At 58.9% G+C, this 19,105-nt stretch overlaps 2 protein-coding genes across 5 annotated transcripts; both read left to right on the top strand.

Moving 5' to 3' along the window:
- The first annotated feature begins 433 nt into the window (after positions 1-433).
- LOC130158630 (protein eva-1 homolog C-like) lies at positions 434-10,405 on the top strand. Of its 3 annotated transcripts, XM_056359420.1 has the most exons (8): positions 434-1,710; positions 4,771-4,970; positions 7,087-7,210; positions 7,427-7,579; positions 7,746-7,889; positions 8,043-8,114; positions 8,459-8,548; positions 9,251-10,405. In XM_056359420.1, exons 1-8 carry the CDS (start codon positions 1,629-1,631, stop codon positions 9,634-9,636), a joined length of 1,251 nt encoding a protein of 416 aa, XP_056215395.1. In that variant the 5' UTR covers positions 434-1,628; the 3' UTR covers positions 9,637-10,405. The 3 variants fall into 3 exon arrangements, with proteins under 3 accessions (XP_056215395.1, XP_056215393.1, XP_056215394.1); XM_056359418.1 differs by lacking the exons at positions 434-1,710; positions 4,771-4,970 and adding an exon at positions 4,982-6,862 and having other exon boundaries at positions 7,414-7,579; XM_056359419.1 differs by lacking the exons at positions 434-1,710; positions 4,771-4,970; positions 8,459-8,548 and adding an exon at positions 4,982-6,862 and having other exon boundaries at positions 7,414-7,579.
- Positions 10,406-14,345: 3,940 nt separating this feature from the next.
- On the top strand, positions 14,346-18,971 carry CCNB3 (cyclin B3). 2 transcript variants are annotated; one of them, XM_056360116.1, is made up of 12 exons: positions 14,346-14,451; positions 14,963-15,111; positions 15,195-15,278; positions 15,449-15,567; positions 16,059-16,140; positions 16,484-16,582; positions 16,740-16,832; positions 17,106-17,243; positions 17,695-17,850; positions 18,164-18,313; positions 18,506-18,636; positions 18,796-18,971. In XM_056360116.1, exons 2-12 carry the CDS (start codon positions 15,022-15,024, stop codon positions 18,866-18,868), a joined length of 1,215 nt encoding a protein of 404 aa, XP_056216091.1. In that variant the 5' UTR covers positions 14,346-14,451; positions 14,963-15,021; the 3' UTR covers positions 18,869-18,971. The 2 variants fall into 2 exon arrangements, with proteins under 2 accessions (XP_056216091.1, XP_056216090.1); XM_056360115.1 differs by lacking the exon at positions 14,346-14,451 and having other exon boundaries at positions 14,479-15,111.
- The last annotated feature ends 134 nt before the right edge of the window (positions 18,972-19,105 follow it).

Here is a 19,105-nt window from a genome sequence, read left to right as displayed (position 1 = left end):
CAAGCAAGGAAAGCAAAGAGGCTGGAGCGTGTTGGAGTGCAGCAGGGGAACCCCAGAGTGCTGCTGGCAGCAGCCCAGCTGGGGTCGTGCATGGCACCATGATGGGAAGGGATGTCTGCAGGGCTGATCCCTGGCAGGGCCCCATTCCTGGAATTTGGGTCGTTTCACAGGAAGGATGACCAGCTTGCTTTTCTCCCCAGGATGGGAGGGAAACAGTCGCTGTCAGATCATCCTGGCTGCTGTCCAAGCAGAGATGGCTTCCCAGCACCTAACAGTCTTAACTTTTCTCTTGGGCAAGTCCCGTCTTGCACCTTGGGACCCTGTAGCTGGTACAGAGCTTTGCACAAAATGGGGATCCTGATTGTTTGACTCAGTACGCGTGCACACACACACACCCACCCTACCCAGCTATCCCCCCCCACACACCCCCACACCCCCACACCAGCTCAGGTAGGCCCAGACTTTCCTGAAAATAATCAAACCCTGATAAGAAAGCATCCACCCTAAGGCTGGGAAATGATTTTGCAAGCTCCCAGAGGAGTCTCCCCAAGGGAGATGTTTTTCCTGCGTCCTGCTGCACAGCCTGGAGTGGTGCTTACACTGGTGACTGCACAGGAGGGGCTGGAGAGCATTTTTATTTCTGCCCCATCAAAGCTTTTGGAGAACTTAAAACTCCACCTGGTGGGACAGGAAACTCTGCCTGATGTTCTCCTAAGCAAGAGGGATGAATTAATAGCATTGCAAGTGCCAAGCAGGGCCACAGCAGCACCCTCAGCTTGGTGCCCATCTTGCTCCCTCCCCCCAGCTCCCACTGCAGACCCCTGGGTGATGTGTGCTGCCAGGGTGATGCAGGAGCCTGCAGGGAGCCGGGCCGGCTCCTAGCACTGCCAGATTGAGCAGCTCCTGCCCATTGCATTTCCCTCCCAGCTGCCAGCTGAAATAGTGGGCAGGGTTTTAACTCCTGCGGGGTGGGGGGGACAAGAATGGCACAGTGCTCTCCTTGCCAGATGTCAGAGTCCCCAGTATCTGGTCTTGTGGAGGCTGCAGGGGAAGAATAGCAGCAGCAATGAGGTCCCGGCCTGCAGTGTTCCATGTGGGGAGGGCGTTTGCCTTTTCTGCAGGAACAGGCACCTTGGGAGGCCACACAGGCAGCCCTTCCCTTCCTCTTCAAATGGTGAATGGCCGGACATTTGCTGAGATGGAGATTATGGTACATGTGTATCTGGATGTCTGCCTCACCACGTCTGTGAGAAAGCAGGGAGCACACTGGAAAGCTTGCCAAGACCCTTTGCTCGGGAGGAACAGCTGCCGGTTTCTCCACCGGCAACAGTGATGCCAAGGCATGGCACCCACTCACCCACCACAGAGCGCCTTTGGAAACACGCCCCTCCCTCCCCGTGGGAGGTGTCCCTGTGCTGAGAGTGTCCCAGCTGTCCAGAGCAGCCCCTAGCCCTGGGCAGCAGACAAAGAGCGGGTACACAGGCGCCTGCCCAGCCCCGGTGCTTTGGCAGAGCAGAGAAGTGAGCCATTGTCCCCGCACGCTGCCAGCCCCAGCGCCAGCCACTGCCGAGGACTGGGCCAGCAGAGGCTGCCTGGTAGGACACAGCAGAGCCAGCAGCAGATGCACCATGGTCACTCTGGTAGGGCCAGCAGCAGCTCTGGTCCTCCTCTGCCTAGCTGTGGGACTGGAGGCCAGCCCGGAGCTCTCTGGTGAGTCGGGGCGCAGTCAGGGTGGAAAGGGATGCTGGGGACAGTGCCGGTGTGAGGGAAGGGCAAAGTGACAGCTGGTTGGTGGGGTATTTGCATGTATATGGACAAAGCAGTGCAGGCCAGAGGGAGGTTGCCAAAAAAACTGGGATATTTTTTATCCCCATGGCAGGGCTGTTATCTGAAAACACCCTGTGCATGTCCCACAGCCCCAGTGTGAGCAAGGGAGCAGCTCCCTGTGCTGCTGCTGGGCTCCCTTGGGCAGTTTGGAGGCAGAAATGCAAAAAAACGAATCTTAAGACAGCCTCCGAGCTTTCCTGAGACCCCCCGGCCATGATGCTCATGTCCTCAGTGCTGGGGCATGTGTGGAGCTGAAGGCTCCTGGCACACCCAGGGCTCCCCTGCAAGCCTTTGATGCTCTGAGAAGGTGAGGGAAGACATGAGCTGAAGCTGTACTGAGTCCCTGGCCAGAGCCGGCAGCTGTGGTCCCCAGCCAGAGCCACCTGTGTGTGAGTAGAGGGGGCCGCAGGCCACACTGCCCCAAGGCACAGTAAGGGCCAGATCCTCTCTCTGCAGGCAGCACCAGTGAGTCTTATAGATGTAGCCAAGGCAGAAATTCACAATCCCTTGTGCCCCAGTGCCTGGGACACCCAGAATGAGTGCAGGCAGGCTGAGTGCCTGGGGGCTGCCATTCCCTGCCCTGAGGGATTGTCTAGAAACAGCCATGCACACCTTCCTCTCTGCTTTTGCTGGGCTTGGGCAGTGTGAGAGCCTGGCATGATGCTGCCAAGCGCAGCAGGGCGGGCTGTGGTGGAAAGGATGTGATTTCATCTGGGCAGAGCTAACAGCACAACCACAACATCAGGGACTGAGTCAGCAGCACCAGCAGGCGACGAAAACCACTTGCAAAATCTGCCTGCAGCCTCCTTGCTATGGTTTCACCCCCAAAAAAAAATCTTCACAACTGCTCCCTGCCCCAAAATGGAGTGATGGAGAAACCTCTGTCCCTGTGGCGCTCCTTGAGCCTCAGTTATAAAATAAAAACTGCCAGTGCTGCAGCCAGCATGGCAGCAGAGGAGGGTGTCTGCTGCAAGGCAGGCTGGATTTGGGGAAAAATATTTTTTCCCCTATTCCTTCCCCACATCCCCCACCACCCCCAGGATCTGGCTCAGCTCACTGTGCCCAGGGCTGGCCCAGCAGCAGGGGGTTTGGGCAGCCCCACTGCCAGCCCTCTTAGGTATGGGCAGGTGGGTTTGGAGTCAACGCCAGCAGTCAACCCTGGGCAGCTCTGGAGCCTGCACAAGAGCCTAGCTGCTGCCACAGGCCTGGAGAGGAAGGAGGTGGGGGCCAGCAGCCTGGGCAGGGTCCTGTGCCCCTCACGGCCCCCAGCATCCAGTGATATGGGGCAACCAGAGGAGAGGGGCAGGATGGGGCTTGTTCTGCCCCCCTCTTTGCAGGCACTGCACCCCAGGGGGCTGATCCATCTCTGTGACCTCCAAGGAGCATCTTTGCATTTCGCTGGAGCTTTGACCTGACTAAAACAGCTTGCCTGCTTCCATCCACCCTCCTCTGCCTCTCCTTCCCTCTCTCATCCAGTGCACTGAAGAGCAAGCAAGGGCTTGCTTGCAAAGGGCTGTGGCCCTCCCACTAGCTCATCCCATTTTCAAAAAGAGAAATACTAACAGCTGCCCATGTTCAAGGTAAGGATTAACTCTGAGCAGGGGCAGCTCCCTGCCATATCCTCTGACTTCTCCCAGGAAGGGATGCTAGCCACAGATGCCAAAGGGTTAGTGGCAGCAGGGAAGGTGAAAGGCGCCCTTTGTGCAGCTGAGCCTGGCACCAGTTTGCAGAGGCACGGAGGGACAAGCACGGGGCTCAGAGCTGGCACTCCCATCTTCTTGTATTGTTTTGGGGGAGTTTGACACACTGGGGGCTGGGGTACAGGGGGTGTGTCCTGCCTCAAACCCCAGCACTGGCCTGGGGCTGGGGTGCCAGTCCCTCCAGGGATGCCACAGCTGGGGATTGAGGTCTGTGAGCCACCCAGCAGCCCAGGGTCCTGCCTGTCCCCACCTCCCAGCCTCAAAATCATGCTTCCCCTTTGCTTTTGTTTAATTCAAAGGCCTGAGGGAAACTCCTCTGTCCAGGGCCCTACGCTTCATTTTTTGTCAGCTTTTCCTGCTTCCTCAGCCTCCTCCAGCAGCCAGTGCCTGCTCAGAGCACCCCTGGAAGCTTGCAGAGATTTTATTAAAACGGCTTCCTCACTCACCCAGCATCCAGCACAGCTAATACCAGCCAGAGATGATAGCTCTATGATAAACCCTCTTAAAGGCTGGGCAGGACAGCCCCACCTGACTGTTCCTTGTAGGGAAAACAACAGGGTAAGTAGTTTGGGACACAAACTCAGCAGGATTAAAAGAGAATTACCCTGTGCCAGGAAATCAGGGAGAGAAAGGCCAGTGCCCATCAGAAAGGCCATGGGCTGGGAATGGCTCACACTGATGCACTGGGCTTCTCCCACAGAGAGACCCAGGGTCAGCTGGGCTCAGATGATGACTTGGTGGTTCATGCTCATCCATTGGCTCTCCCACTGACCCAGCCAACCATGGGAGCTTGCAGCAGTCACTGGACCCTTCTCTCCTCCAGCTCATGGCTCGGAACCATGTGACAGACTACATCCTCCTCCAAAGCCAGTGATCATCTCTGGCTCACCCTTGCTCTCTTTTCCCCATGTCTCCATAACAAGCCTCATTTTCTCTAAACCCCTCATGGGATTCTTCTGTATGTGTTTCTTCTGACCTGTCATCCTACCTCCAGCTTTCAGTTCCATTTGCTAACCAGCTCAGCTACTCCATGCTGCTTTCCAGCCTCTTGGCTGCAACACTGGGTATAAGATTTACTGCAAGCCCACCTTCTCTGCCGCAGCCCCATTCTGATCCTGTTCACCCCATAAGTGCCCAGCCCAGGACATCCTCACTGCTACCAGCTGTTGGGAGCCCAAGAACCACCACCACCATGGTCCCAGTGTCTCCTCTGGCCAATGCCTGCCATGCTGTCCCCTTCCAGGGTACCTGCGCAAGGTGCTGAGGAACCATACTGCCCACACCTGTGACGGGGAGCAGCTCCTCATCGTCTGCCCTCACAAGACCACCATCAGCATCCTTGGTGCTTTCTATGGGCGTCGTGTGCCCAGCCCCAACCTCTGCCCCAGTCCTGGCAATGCCTCCCAGGAGAGCACGGAGTGCACGTCCACCACGGCCCACCTGGTAAGGGCAGGGGTCCCAAGCGACCAGGAGGCACACCCCTCCTTCCCCAGGTCACCGGGCTGCCTGCTTGGCCTGGGTGGCTGCAGACACTGCAGCCTTCCTGTGCCCTGGGGGAGGCTGCAGCCATCAGCATTGAGATTCACCCTTGGGGTCTTTTTTCTGGAGCGTATTTGCTAGACGAGGGAGGATGAGACCTTCTGGCGTGGGTCCCAGGGTGGGGCAGCCCTGCTAGAGGAGCCTGGAAGGAGGCACTGCTGCATCTTGAGCTGTTTTTTTGATTAATCCTGCAGGATGCAGCAGGCTCGCAGGAAGCCCTTGCAGCTGGGGCTGGGTGCCAGGAGACGGTTGTTGCAGCAGCCAGGGTGCCAGGCTTGGGAAGTGGCACAGAGTCCTACAAGGGATGCTGGGGTGCTGCACTCAGCTCTGCAGATGCATCCCCTGGGCTTAGCACAGAGCTTGGCTCTTCCCCAGCCAGAAGCACCCATCCATGCTGGTAGCTCCCAAGCAGCAGATTAATGAAAGGAGTCACAGGGCTCTGAAAAACCCAGGGCAGCCAGAACATGTAGTGGGGGCTGGCAGGAGGGTCCCTCGATGGGCGCATATTTTCCTGTGCTACTTTTCTATTCCAGCTCCTTGCTAGGGTTGGGGCAAAACCACAGCAAACCCAGCTGCTTGTAGCCGGCTGTAGGGAAGGGGAACATGGAGCCGGAGAAGAGGAACAAGAGCTGAGGGACAGTTCCTTGCTCTGGAAGCTCATGAGGCTTTGCTGTTTGGTCCTGGTCCAGCTGCATATCCCCTCCCAGCATCCCACACATCCCCAGAGCTCTGCAAGCATTGAGCCAGACTGCTGGCATGGCGCCAAGCCAGCCCCACAAACCACCCTGCAAACACAGTCAGGGTTCCCAGAGCTTGTGTGTCAAGCACAGGACGGAGAATATGGTCCAGCACAGATGCAGAGACTGAAGGATGGGTCTGTGAGGAGGATTTGTGTGGCTCAGGTTTGCAGCGAGATGGAGCCACTCCTGCTGTGGGACTGTGGTCGAATAGGACTGGGTTCCCCACTGCCTGGAGGCTGCCGTTGGAGAAGGGACGTCTGGAGAGCAGAAAGCAAGGCTGCTGCTGCAGGTCAGCTCTGCTTAGGCAAACCCCAGAGAGAGGAATTAATTACATTTCCTCCTTCAATTGAACTTCTGGCAGCCAGTGAAGACCAAGAGGAGGCTAAGTCCCGGGCTGGGGGGAACAGGGACAGAGGAGAGGAAGGAGAGATGAAAAGGGGCTCCATCATCTCAGGTGGTGGGATCCCAGGGCCCAAGTCGCAGGGCAGTTTCCCAGAGCGGTAGCAGCGGGGTTCGGGAACAAGCCACGGCCCCGCCCCGCCCCCCCCCCCGCCGAGCCGTCGGCAGCCTCTGCTCGGACGCAGGCTGCCTGCTGATGGGGCTTGCAGCGTGCCCAGCACCGCGGGGCGCGCTGGCGGCCGGCAGCCCCAGCCCCAGGGCCGGCCCGGCCGGAGCCGCAGGCTTGGCTGGGTGGCGGGCGGCGGCAGCGGCAGAGGCCGCCCCGGTCCCCGCGGGGACGCTGCCCGGGCGGCCCGGTGGTGTGAGCCCTCGTCCCCACCTTGTGGCCGCGCGTGGGCACTGCACGGAGCCGGCTGGCGGGGGCCTGAGCGCACCGAGCCGCGCTGCGGCTGCGCCCGCACGGGTGCTGCGCGGAGCCGTGTCAGTGTGCACGGCCGCACGGGTGTTGCACGGAGCCGTGTCAGTGTGCACGCCCGCACGGGTGTTGCGCGGAGCCGTGTCAGTGTGCACGGCCGCACGGGTGTTGCACGGAGCCGTGTCAGTGTGCACGCCTGCACGGGTGCTGCAGACGTGTGGCGTGGCTGAGTGCCAGCACAGGTACTGGCAGACCTGCCACAGCTCCGTGTGGGTGCAGGGGAGGAACCGATTCAGGAACTGACACGTGAAGCAGGGTGACTGCGGAGAGGCGCAGGGCACGAGCAGCACCTCTGCGGGGTTAGAGTACATCTCCCTCAGTCTGGTGATGGTACCGCGGAAGAGAAGGTGAGAACACACTCAGGACTCCTCACACATCTTCACATCTGCCGTGCTTTCCTCTCCAGAAGCTGCTGGCTGAGTGCCAGGACCAGCAGTGGTGCCAGTTCTTGGTGCACAGCCAAGTCTTTGGCCCGGACCCGTGCCCTGGGACACACAAGTACCTCATCGCTTCCTACAAGTGCCGGCCAGGTGAGGTGGTGTGGGGTCTGGGCAGCGCTGTGTGGGCTCTTTCCCTGCCTCAGCTGCTCAGAAAAGGACAGAGAGGGGAACCAAGCTGCTCCTGTATCTTGCAGCCCTCCTCCAGCCCTGCCCTTGGCAGATCTCAGACCCTTGGCTGGGCTAAGGGAGGAGGGGGCTGCAGGTGATTCTGGATGCATTGGGACGCTCTGCAGTGTCACTCCCCAGGGAACCATCGGGTCAAGACTGTGTGCGAGAATGACAAGCTGAGGCTGCAGTGCCGACCAAAATCCATCCTGGCGATTTATTCTGCAAATTATGGACGATTCCTCAGGGGCAAACCAGAGTGTGATTCCCTGAACACTGGGGGACCCCATATAGGTATGCCAGAATAGTTTGGGCCAGAAATGGGGCCAGAAACCATGCAGAGAGTGTGGAACAAGTATGCCATCGAGCTGCACCTGTGCCCTTTGGCCCTAGCTAGCTGGTGCCCAGCAGGCAGGGGCAGACAGGTCTGCCTGCAGGTCCATGCCACATGTCTTTGCAGAGTGCTTGGCTCCAGACGCCCTGAGGAGGGTCTCCAAGAAGTGCCACCGCAAGGGGAACTGCACTGTGGCTGCTGACCAGGCTACCTTTGGGGATCCGTGCCTCCCTGGCATGAAGAAACAGCTGCGAGTCTCCTACACATGTGGTGAGAGCCACCCGCAGAGCTGAGGACACGAGGGCCACTGGCTGAGCCCCCGCTCTGCCCACTCTGTGCCATGCAGGCAGGGGCGCGGGGCTCCCTGGGGAGGCTGCTGGGGAGGAGTGGGGTGGTGATGCTCAGTGTGTGCTCTCCTTGCAGTGCCCAAGCAGCTGCTGGAGGAGGTGGGCCCTGACACCTCAGACCCCTTCCTGCTTTCGGACTACATGCATGGTAATACTGGGGGCAGGCTATGCCAAAACCACCCCTTCCATGGCCTGTCTGCATCTGTGATACCCACTGCTGGCACAAGCCCTGCAGCTCCATCCCAGCATTGCTGTCCTGTGGCTGAAGCCACCCATTGGTCGGTGCCCGTGTCTGAGGGGCTGGAGAGATGTGGTCTGCAGGGAGCAGGGGAGAGGAGGACCCACAGGGGAGCATCCCCGAAGGCAGAGGAGTGCTTGCGCAGGAAGGAGGGAGTGTGGCACAGGGAAGGAGGCAGACAGGGGCAGGCAGGCAGGCAGCGGGGTGCTGGGGAGCACCTCACGCCTCAGCCCGCATCCCCTTGTTTGCTGCAGGTGGCTGGTACAAAGGGCCCAGGTTCTCCAGGCTCCGGGAAGACCGGATGATTTTTACTAGCTCTCTGGCAGCTTTTGCCCACCTTTGGGGTATGTGCCCTCACCAGCTCTCACGCAGCACCCAGGGAAGCAAAACAGGCTTGGGAGGGTGGCTTGGGTCCTGTGATGCCTCCCGCTCAGCCCAGGGCTTGGCTCAGAGGCAGCCAGACCCCAGACGCCTCCAGCAGGGTCGGCCGGCATGTAAGGGAGAAGGGCACCAAGCACCCGTGCTGGGTTTGAGGGACAAGACATGTAGGGCGGGAGCTCAGTGGTTGAATGAGCCCTGAGACGCCGTAGCATCAGTGGTCCCAATGTTGCTGGAGTCCTGCCTATGGACCGGACCTTCCTTCTCCAAGGGGCTGAGTCACCCACTGGGTCTTCTTCTTTCCTGCCCTGCCTGCAGGGGCACGAATGGAGAGCACCACTCTGTGGGCAAAAACTTCCCATGATAGGGGAAATTACTCTCTGGATAGATGATTCCTCCCCCTGCCCTGCCTACCTCACATCCCAAAGGGATGATTTCCTAGGGGGAAAGGGGCATTTCAGGACACTGGTGGGTACTGATGAGGCTCTGGGTGATGCTTCCATGATCCCTGGGGCAGGGTCTGTCCTGCCTGTGCAGCCTGGATGCTGAGGGTGCCCTTGCTCCCCTCCTCTTCCTCCTACGTGCTGGGCAGAGGGGGTTTTCCAGGCACTGGTACTGCACAGAGGTGGTTTGTACCCTGATGTCTCTCTTTGCTCTTTGCCCCCCAGGCATCCCAGAGAAAGTTGGCCTCTACTTTCTTTGCGGGGTCTCAGGAGGCCTCATGGTCCTGCTGTGCATCATCAGCCCCAAAACAACCTTCCTCCAGGAGGTGGGGGAGGCTCTCAAAGACCCAGAGCTGGAGAGCAGCTTGGAGCTGAGCAGAACCAAGCTGCGGGATGAGCAGGACGAAGACCTTCCTGATGACAGCTCCTCAGACTCCTCCTTTCGCCACCTCACCCGCACCTACCGGGCCACTGACAGCATCTTCAGCCCAGAGCTGACAGCGGCCATGGAGGGAGCAGTGGAGCACCAGGGCTGTGCCGGGGAGGAGATCTGGATGCCCAAGGAGTCAAGCCCATATGCCATCCACAAGATCAAATCAGCCACCAAATAAGAACTGGAAGAAAATGGCTGGAGAGCAGCAGGACGTGGAGGCTAAGTAGCATCCAACAGCAGAGACACAAGAGTTTGGGCTCCTCGGGGTGAGCGAGCATCCTGAGTGGCAGCAGGGCCACAACAACCCCAGTGTGGCCATCAACCCACCAGCTGGCTCCACCAGCTTGGAAACCTCTAACCCTAGGGTAAGGCACAGCCCCTGGGTGTGTTGAGGGGATATGGGATGGTTTGTGGAGCCACTGGCTCCTTTGCCATAGTCACGCCGCTAACCCTGAGCTAACCTCCCCATTCTCAGCTGGCATCGACTGGCTCTAGTACTTAACTCTGCTCGGCCCCACTGAGCCCGCCCTGAGCCTTTCCAGGCTGCTTGCTCCTGTTTCTTCTCAGGTGCTGGCTTCCACCCTGGTGCTGCAAACACCCCCCAGTACACTGCAGTGTGCCAGCAGTGGAGATGCAGAAATGGCCAGGATGTGGGGAGGCTGCAGGCGGAGCGGGTGGGAAAGTGCTGTGAGCATCACCCAGCACAGCCCTACCACACCACATGCCTTGCAGCCCTGGTACCCCCATGGGAGCTGCACCCCAGGTCTGGGGCAGCCAGCATCTTGGCACAGCGCTGGCTCTCACCTCCCTGCGGGCATTCAGGAGCTCTGTCACTCTGAGTTGCTCTGTGCTTTCCTTCATGCTTCCCTCACTGACCCAAGAGCCCTGGGGTTAACTTGCTGGGGCTTTTCCAGTAAATAAATGCAACAGCTCATATACACAATGTCCTTACCTGACCACTGTCATTAATAGTGAAAAGGGAGGAAAATGGAAGCAGCAAAGCTCAGCCTTCCCCGTGTGGATCAGTGCCTTGACTCCCACTGGTGCTTCTGGCACTGGGCCACGGGGAGAAACAAGTTGGGCCTGTTTTAGCATGGGAAAGGGTAAGGTTTTAGCCTGAGGAAGGGAAAGGGGGGAAAAGCAGTCCATGTGGATCCCATGAACAATCCTTCCCTGCCCTTGCTTCTCTTGAGCCTAAGGCTGTCTGGTAAGCAATCCTGGAGTGATTCCCAGATGCCATGCAGAGGGGCTTCTCAGCAGCCCCACCGTAGCAGGGAGCCGGGCCAGCTCTAGGGGCTGCTCCAGCTCTGAAAGGCAGTGCAGGCTCTATAGTGCTGTGGGAAGGGGCTGGATGGAAGTAGCGACCCAGCTCTTCTCATGATAGGGATGCTCCAGGCACCGATGCTCTTGAGCTAGCACAGAGTGGTGTCTGTTTATCCATCCTCCACCACACATGACGTGCCTGGGCTGGCTGCAGCAAGAGAGGGCTGTGGAGGACATCAGTGCACCACTTAACCCAGCTGGCGTTGGTGGTCTGCTGGGGGCCAGATAAAGCCGTGCTGTGCTCTGCAGTGAATGCTCTCGTGGTGCAGAGCCAAGTGCTGTGGCAACGCAGCAGCCTTGTGCTCCTGCTCCAATGAGGTGGCTGCCATCCTCCCTGAGTTAGGGGTCTGCTGACGGATGCTAGAGCCCAAGGAGATTTTGGGGGGCTCTCTCCTCAAACTGTCCCTGAGCATCCTTAGATGATGGGCAGGACTGAGACCACAGACTTGCCTTCATGCTTGGGCAGCTGGCACAGCCCCTGCTGCAGACCCACGGTGTTCACCTTGCAGGGTCCGCTTCTTGCTCCCCCATCTTTCCTCCAGCGCCCCCCCCCCCCCACGCGGTGACTGGATGGGATTTCAGCATGCATGGTGCGAGCTGCAGGCCCTGCAGCAGGGCCGCGCTTCCCAAGAGCCTCCCGAGGAGCACCAGCACAGCAGTGCCATCGGGACTGGAAAAGCCAGCTTCCCCCTACCAAGCCTGGGCAGGAGGGGCAGACGCAAACCCATCCCAAAGTGGGCAGTTTGCCCAAGCCCCCACAGAGCTGCAGGCAGACTTGGATGGGATTTTTTGGCTGAGGATCTTATCCCACAGGCTGATGCACTGTGTTTCCATCGGCAATGGGATGCGTCCCAGCTCTGCCTCGCAAGAGTGCACCTGACTCATATTTTTGGCTGGAGTACGCACTGCTCCAACATGCATAAGGAGAGGCAGGCACCTGGATCCCACAAGGATCCCAGACTGACGGTGAGCAAACCTGGGGAAGCCCCCAAGTTGGGGCCCGCAGTGGTGGCACAAGGGGAGTTTGAACTGAGGAGGACAAGTGGCCAAAGAGGAAACAAGATGGGCTGAAGCCACAGCAGCCCCGACCCATTTTGGGGATTGAAGGTACACAAGATCTGTGGGACCCAAGTTTAAACTCCCACCCCTGCAAGCACCCCTCATCCATGCCACACCCTAAAGCCATTCCACTGCTCCTCGCTGTTGATGTCCCCAGGTCTTTCTGCTCGAGCCATGGCAGAGCTGCCTGTACGCAGCCTGAGCCACCCTGTCCGTCAGCAAGGAGAAAGGACTGATCCTGCCCACATGGTCCCTGGGCAGCATCAGTTAAGTCCCCTCAGATGCTGGCACTGGGATGTTTCCCTAGCAAGGGGTTCACCCACTGGCAACAGCAGCACATGCGTGGGGGGTTATCTAAAAGGATTTTATTGGGTTAAACTTAGGAATCTGAAAGGTTTTGCTGGGAAACTGCCAGCTGAGGGAAGCTCTCCTTTGCTGCAGCGCTGAGCCCTGCTGAGCTTACCTCGACTGGGGGGTTTCCTTTGAGCCTAAAGATTGGTGCAATGCTAAAAGCCCCCAAGAACTGGAGAGGGGAAGGGACCTCTGCATGAGGGGTGGCACATGTGCCAGCCACATCCCAATCCCTGAGGGAATGGGGATCAGCTCAGAGCATTTCCCAAAGCCTTTGGGACCACAGGAGCAGCTCAGCCAGTGTGGAGGTGGGTCAGGGGCTGCCGAGTGACAACCACCCCGCACAAGCAGGCCAGCTCCTGCCCTCGGAGCCACCTTTTGCTGCCACCGGCCCAGCTCAGTGTCCCCCTGTTGAGCTCAGGCAATGGGCATGGGGTGGATGCCTCCCACCACGGAGTTGCAGGCAGGGCTTACCCCTGCCCTCCTGGCAGCTGCTGCCACTCCTGCTCCCCCGGGTCTGGACAGCTGTAAACGGATGTTACCCAACGCCTCCATCCTCCTTTCAGAAAACAGGACACTGGGGAGGGAGGGGGTGACTGGCTGGGGGCTCCTTACTGGGGAGGTCAACCCCCCTTTTTTGGACCTTGACGGGATGAGAAGCAGACAGACCATCTGAGAGCAACTGAGCTGGTGGAAGTGCCCAAGATGGACCCTCCTGGGTCCCCCAAGCCCAGCAGGCAGGGGCAGAGGGCAGGGAAGGAGGCAAGAGGGATGAATCCGTTTCCTCAGCCATGCTGCAAGGGTTTTTTGGGGCAAGGGGCTTTCTCCCTGGCCAACATATTAAACAACACCCACTCATGCCCCATTGGAGGCTGTGTCTGCAGCAGAAGGTTGTAGCCCTCGGAGTTCAACCAACAGGGATCAAGTGGTGGCTGCTGGTGCCATTCCTGGCTGGCCAGGTGTGCCAGATGCACTTGACCCCGTAACCAAACTTGTGGTTGTTTGGTTCAGGCTCTAAAAGAGGTAAAGGCTGAAGCTGCACCCGAGCCAAGAACTTCTCTAGATCCAGTCTGTTCTCTGAAAACCCAGTGACAGAGCGAGCATCAACGCACATGAGCCCAGAACATGGATCATGTGATTAACACATGAAAAGTGTGTGGCTTTTCCAAGATTAATTTATCAAGGAACAAAGACAGTCGCGGGTACAAGGAGTCTCACACTCACCTTTCCTGTTGCATGCAATTTGACTACCAGCCAACCACTTTATCCCATGACGGCCTGAGTGAGCCTTCTTTGAGCCCCTTGTGCTAAGCAGGCTGGCTGCGGGGCAGCGATCTTCCCCCGGAGCTGGGATGCCCTCAAGGCTGCTCCTCGGGGCAGAGACCTTTCCCCAACAGCAGATCTTTCGTTAGCAGCTGGTACCATGCAGGAAGTCATAGTATATTACATTAACTCCGGTTCGTGCCTTGGTAACTTTTTGCCTTGGTAACTTGGACACTGCCTTGGTAGTTTTGAATCACGGTTAAAATGACCACACAGAGCAAACACTGAACTTTGTTAAATTGCACTTTTACAACATCACGTTAAAACCACTTTTGCTGATACCTCAGGCAGCATTCTTTAAATGATCTAAATCGCCCGCTTGTGACACCGGGTCACAAGAGCAGCATGGCTAGGCCAGGGCACACCGTGCCCCTCGAACCACGACCCCCAGCCCCAGTGAGAGGGCAGCCCCGGTGCCCCGGGGGAAAAGGGGGTGACCCCGGCGCCGGCTTCAGGCCGCAGGCAGCAGAACGGCGTGGAGGCCCCGCGGAGGCCGCTCCGTCCCTACCCAGTCGGGCGGGAGAGCCTGGGCTAGCCCCCGAGCGCACCCGGCCCCACCAGGGCACGGCAGGGGTGGCGCGGGAGCTGCCACCCCGCACCAGCGCCCGTCCCCGCCCGCCACACCGGCCGCCACCGCACCCGTCCCGCACGCACCCCACGAGACAGATTTAAACGGCAACCTGCCGCACCAATCACCGCCCGCGCCGGCCGCCCGCCCCGCCCCGCCCCTTCGCAAGCCCGCCCTTCTATTGGTGGCCGGGGCCGAATTTTAAATCTTGCCGCCCTCACCTTAGCAACTGTATCTTACCCTCTCGCCGATTGGCCGTATTCGGCACCGCCTCGTTCTCTGATTGGGCAACGCTCGGCCAGTGCTGGCCGGCCGCTGCCGTCCTGCTACTTTCAAAAGAGCCGGAGCCGGCTGCGGGTGGCAGTGCAGGTGAGTGGAGCGCTGTGGGGGGCTGGGGTCTCTCCCGGGAGGGATCATATCACCCTCTACCACCTGCCCAAGCTCGGTATCGTGCCGTTGCCCCCTATAGGCTTGTTGTCGTTCGTGTACCCCTTCCCCCCCACCTCGGCTCGTTTCACGGGGTCCTGGCGGGGGGTGATGTGGAGACCCCTGCGCTGGGAGCCCCTGCTCCTCTGGGGTGCAGAGGTGTCCCTCGGCCTAGTTTCCCCCCGGTGTTGGGAGCGTAAGGGAGTGGGAGCCCTTACATCCTTCTCCAGGGGGCAGGGAGCTGCCTCCTCAGCCTCTCAGCAGGGTGCTTCTGGTGAGGGTGGTGGGGCTCCGTGTTCCCCCCTCCCGGAGGAGGAGCGCACCGGCCCTTCCTTGCACCCTCCCCGGGGCTGCCTCAGGGAGGGGCTGGGGGTCTGTCCCTGCTGCACTCCCCGTCCTAGGAGGGACAACTGCCCTGTCCTCCCCCAGCCCCTCAGGCTGTCCCTGGGGGCAGGTAGCTGCCTGCATCAAGCCCTGCTCTGCTCCCAGTTTGCTGACAGGCCGAGGGAGAGGATGTCGTCACGCAATGCCAAGATGCTGACCACCAGGCAGCTCTGCACAGGCAAGGTGGGCTCTGCTGCAGAGAATGCCAACCCTGAGAAGGTGAGTCCCAAGCCAGGCAAGGGGTGTGGTTGTGGTTCCTGTCGGGGAGCTGTGCCCCCATCTTCTAACAACCTTTATTGCAGGAGGAGAACTGTCAAGCCAAGAGGTCTCCATCATCGCCCCAGGGTGGGCCCAAGAAGAGGTCGGCATTTGGGGACATCACCAATGTGAGTGCTTCTGGTGGGGTGGGGGTTTGGGTGCTCCCTGCGAACCCACCATGGGAATGCAGAGCAGGGGGTGTCCCATGCCCTGTCCACTGGAAGAAAGGTCTCCCTGTGGGGTATACCTCGCTTCCGTCTGTGCACCTATTTGTGTACCCCTGTTCTGTCCCAAACAGGCTCACAAGAACCATGGGGTGGCAGGGAAGAAGGAGGCTGTGAAAGTGGCACCGCACAAGGCACAGAGGGCCCATGCCGCCCTGGGGGTGGCCAAGAACAATGAGATCAACCTGAAAAAGTGAGTGTATGGGGACAGATACTGGGGCAGAGAGGATACTTCAGGGCCAGCACCTGCAAACCTGTCCCATGGGGAAGAACAAGCAGTGGTAGAGGCTTCCTTTGGGTGATGGAGACCATGAGCCAGGTGGGGAGGGCAGACAGTAGATAAAATGGCCTCCAGATGCATCAGGGAAGCTTAGATTGGGTATTAGGAAAAGCTTCTTCATCAAAAGGGTTGTCAAGCACTGGAACAGGCTGCTCAGGGAAGTGGTGGAGTCACCATCCCTGGCGGGATTTAAAAGACATAGATGTGACACTCAGGGACATGGTTTAATGGTGGGCACGGCAATGCTGGGTTAAGGGTTGGACTAAATGATTCTAAGGGTCTCTATTGGGATATTTTAGGGGTGGTTTAGTCCCTTTCTGAAGCAGCAAGGGCTCTAGAGAACCCCTTTCAGCCAGGAGATGTGGCTTCCTGGCAGCAATGATTTATGCTCTTGTCCTGTCCAGGTCACTGAAGAAAACTCCCCCAAGAGAGGCCCCCACAGAGCCCAAGACGGACCATGTGCCAGCAGAGACAGTGCCTGTGCAGGTACCAAAGCCCTCTGAGGAGAGGGTGGGGAACCTGGGCTGTAGTCTGGCCTCCCTGTCTCATCCTGATGATGCTGGTCTATGGCTGCTGCTGGTGATACCAGGGCACCAGGCAGTTCTTTGGTCCTTGGAGATACTTGGGCCAGCGTAATGGGAAGCTGGGGAGTGGTGTAAACCACCCTATCTTCTTCCTTCAAAAGATCTCCTGTGGGAAAGAGTGGGGTGGGGGCTACAGGGTGATGGGGGCAGATAGGGAGTTGAGGTGCAGCAGCCTTGCTCTGAAGGGGTGACCAGCACCCACAGAGCTCAGGGCCTCCCCCTTACCACTGCCTCCATCCCACCAGGTACCAGCAGTGGAGGACATAGACAAGGAGCAGCTGGGTGACCCCTATGCCAATGCAGAGTATGCCAAGGATATCTTTGAATACATGCGGGGAAGAGAGGTGGGTAATGTCTGGCCAGGGAATGTGTGACTGTGCAGGCAGGGCTACCCACTGCCCAGAGGCTCTGAGCACCTGGTGGGGACCTGCATGTGGTGGGAGGGGCCTCATTTGAGGACAGTGATGTCTGGTAAGTCCCTGACAGCTGGTGCCTTGGCAGGAGAAATTCATGCTCCCCGACTACATGGAGAAGCAGCCAGACATCAGCAGGGACATGCGTGCCATCCTGGTGGACTGGATGGTGGAGGTGCAGGTATATGGGCATGGGGAGGGGGCATGGCCTTCTGCGGAGCAGCCCCCACCCTGCATGTGGGACCTCAGTAAGCATACTGCAGAGGCTCCGGCAAGCGTCTCCAGTGTAGACCTGATCCTTCCCCTTCCCAGGCTGAGGACAAGCCCACATCCCTTCCATCTGAGCATGGCCCTGGGGGCACTTCTGGCCCCTGTGAGAGAACCTGGGGTGGGGGGAGGAGGGCCTAGCTTCTGCCTGACACCCCTTTCTGTCCCCCCGCCCATGTCCTTGCAGGAGAACTTTGAGCTGAACCATGAGACGCTATACCTGGCTGTGAAGCTGGTGGACCACTACCTGGTGGAGGTGGTGAGCATGAGGGACAAGCTGCAGCTCATTGGCTCCACCGCCATCCTCATTGCCTCCAAATTTGAGGTGACTCCTTGTGCACTGTCTTGGCGTGATGGGGCAGAGAGGGCTGTGCCATCTTGTTCCCGTGGGTTACTGGAGAAGGCCAGGTGCCTGGCCACTGCCCCAAGAGCTGGCTGAGGTGCCATATCTGTCCTCAGGTTAACCCTTCCTATCCCAAAGGCTGCGAATGCAGTCCTGATAGGCTGGATGCTGGTGGTCACAGGAGACCTGGTTCCTCTCTGCTCTGCAGAGACCACCAGGCTATCTGAGTTCACCTCATGCAAGCAAGGCTTAGAGTTAAGAGCCCAGGGCTGGGGCAGACAACATGACAACACAAAGCTCCACTAGATGTTTTAACAGTCCTTGCAGGATCTGGCAGGGCACAAGCCCTTACAGGGTCTGCAGACTGGTAGGATTTCCTGAGTGTTGCCAGGATGAGCCCCCATCAGGGTGCTGAGCAGTTGTGCCCCAGCAGGAGCGGTGCCCACCATGTGTGGATGACTTCCTCTACATCTGCGATGATGCCTACAATCGGGAAGAGCTCATTGCTATGGAGATGAGCATCCTCAGCACCCTCAAGTTTGACATAAACATCCCCATCCCATACCGGTTCCTGCGACGCTTTGCCAAGGTGGGTGCAGCAGGAGGGCAGGCTGGTGTTGAGGTGCCTCCAGGCACCCCTTACGTTGGCTCCCTGGGCTGGGGGAGCACACCCCTGGGGCCCTGGGCTCCCAGCTGGCAGCCAAGCAGGGTTTGGCCAGCGCCCCCCCCAACAGAGTTGAGGGGTGGGGATGCTGCTCTGTGTGGTCTGTGGCAGGCTGGGGGTGTGGGATCTGCATCCTGTGCTCCAGGGGCAGTACTCTAGATCCCAAGGAGGTTGTGGGGGTGGGAGTGGAGCAGCATTGTACAAAAGGCTGAGCTTTTCCCTGCCTGTCCCGCTGTAGTGTGCCCATGCCACCATGGAGACTCTGACGCTGGCCCGCTTCCTCTGCGAGATGACCCTCCAGGAGTATGACTATGCCCAGGAGAGCCCCTCAAAGCTGGCTGCCAGCTGCCTGCTGCTGGCGCTCACCATGAAGAACCTTGGTGGCTGGGTAACCACCTGCCCAACTTGTCGTGTCCCTGCTGCAGCACCCTGGGAGGCACCACGGGGGTGTGGGGGTGGATGGGGCTGCTGTGCAGGGATGGTGGTCTTGGAGCTATGCTCAGATTTGGGGGGCTGGAGAGGGAAGATGATGACTACTGCCACTGAGACAACCCAGTTCAGCCCCACTGTCCCATTGCAGACTCCCACGCTGGAGTACTACAGTGGGTACCGCTCCCAGGATCTGCATCCCCTGGTGAAGAGGCTGAATTTCCTGCTCACGTACCAGCCCCAAGACAATCTGAAGGCTGTGCGCACAAAGTACTCGCACAGGTGAGTATCATGGGGTTCTGCCTTGTGTCTGCCCCCTCTGCTGAGGGTCACACCACCAGCACACACCCTTGGGTGCTGCAGAGAACCAAGGGAGGGGGGGCCCTGGTGCATGGGTGTGAGGGCTGTGGCTGAGCTCCAGGCCAATGCAATTCCTTCCAGGGTCTTCTTTGAGGTTGCCAAAGTCACCCCCATGGACATGCTCAAGCTGGAGGAGGTACTGAAGAGCTGCTAGCCCTGTCTCTGTAAATGGCCTGTAAATAGCGATGTGCTCTCTGGCAGGGGAGCACTATGTACATAAATGATAGCAGTTTTAACTGAAGAGGAGTAGGGGGGAGGGAGGGGGGAGAAAAAAGTTATGTTGAGCTGTCAATAAAATGCTGTTTGTCTAATGTGCTGGTGGTGGCTGCTAGGACAGGAGACTAAGCTGAACCCCTGCCTGAGTCCAGGTTCCCCTTGCTGTATTGGGGGA

The sequence above is a fragment of the Falco biarmicus genome, chromosome 14 (genome assembly GCF_023638135.1).
Source record: "Falco biarmicus isolate bFalBia1 chromosome 14, bFalBia1.pri, whole genome shotgun sequence".
Classification (NCBI taxonomy): domain Eukaryota; kingdom Metazoa; phylum Chordata; class Aves; order Falconiformes; family Falconidae; genus Falco; species Falco biarmicus.
Note: the sequence above shows the minus strand (reverse complement) of the source record. Positions and strands in the feature narration are given on the sequence as shown.

Excerpts from the sequence above, each read along its gene's own strand:
- LOC130158630 (XM_056359418.1), top strand. The coding sequence starts at position 6,402 with ATGGGGCTTGCAGCGTGCCCAGCACCGCGGGGCGCGCTGGCGGCCGGC. Across the intron at positions 6,863-7,086 it reads GTGGCTGAGTGCCAGCACAG|AAGCTGCTGGCTGAGTGCCA; the intron begins GTACTGGCAGAC and ends TTTCCTCTCCAG. Across the intron at positions 7,890-8,042 it reads GCGAGTCTCCTACACATGTG|TGCCCAAGCAGCTGCTGGAG; the intron begins GTGAGAGCCACC and ends CTCTCCTTGCAG.
- CCNB3 (XM_056360115.1), top strand. The coding sequence starts at position 14,620 with ATGTGGAGACCCCTGCGCTGGGAGCCCCTGCTCCTCTGGGGTGCAGAG. Across the intron at positions 15,112-15,194 it reads AGAATGCCAACCCTGAGAAG|GAGGAGAACTGTCAAGCCAA; the intron begins GTGAGTCCCAAG and ends CCTTTATTGCAG. Across the intron at positions 16,583-16,739 it reads AATACATGCGGGGAAGAGAG|GAGAAATTCATGCTCCCCGA; the intron begins GTGGGTAATGTC and ends GTGCCTTGGCAG.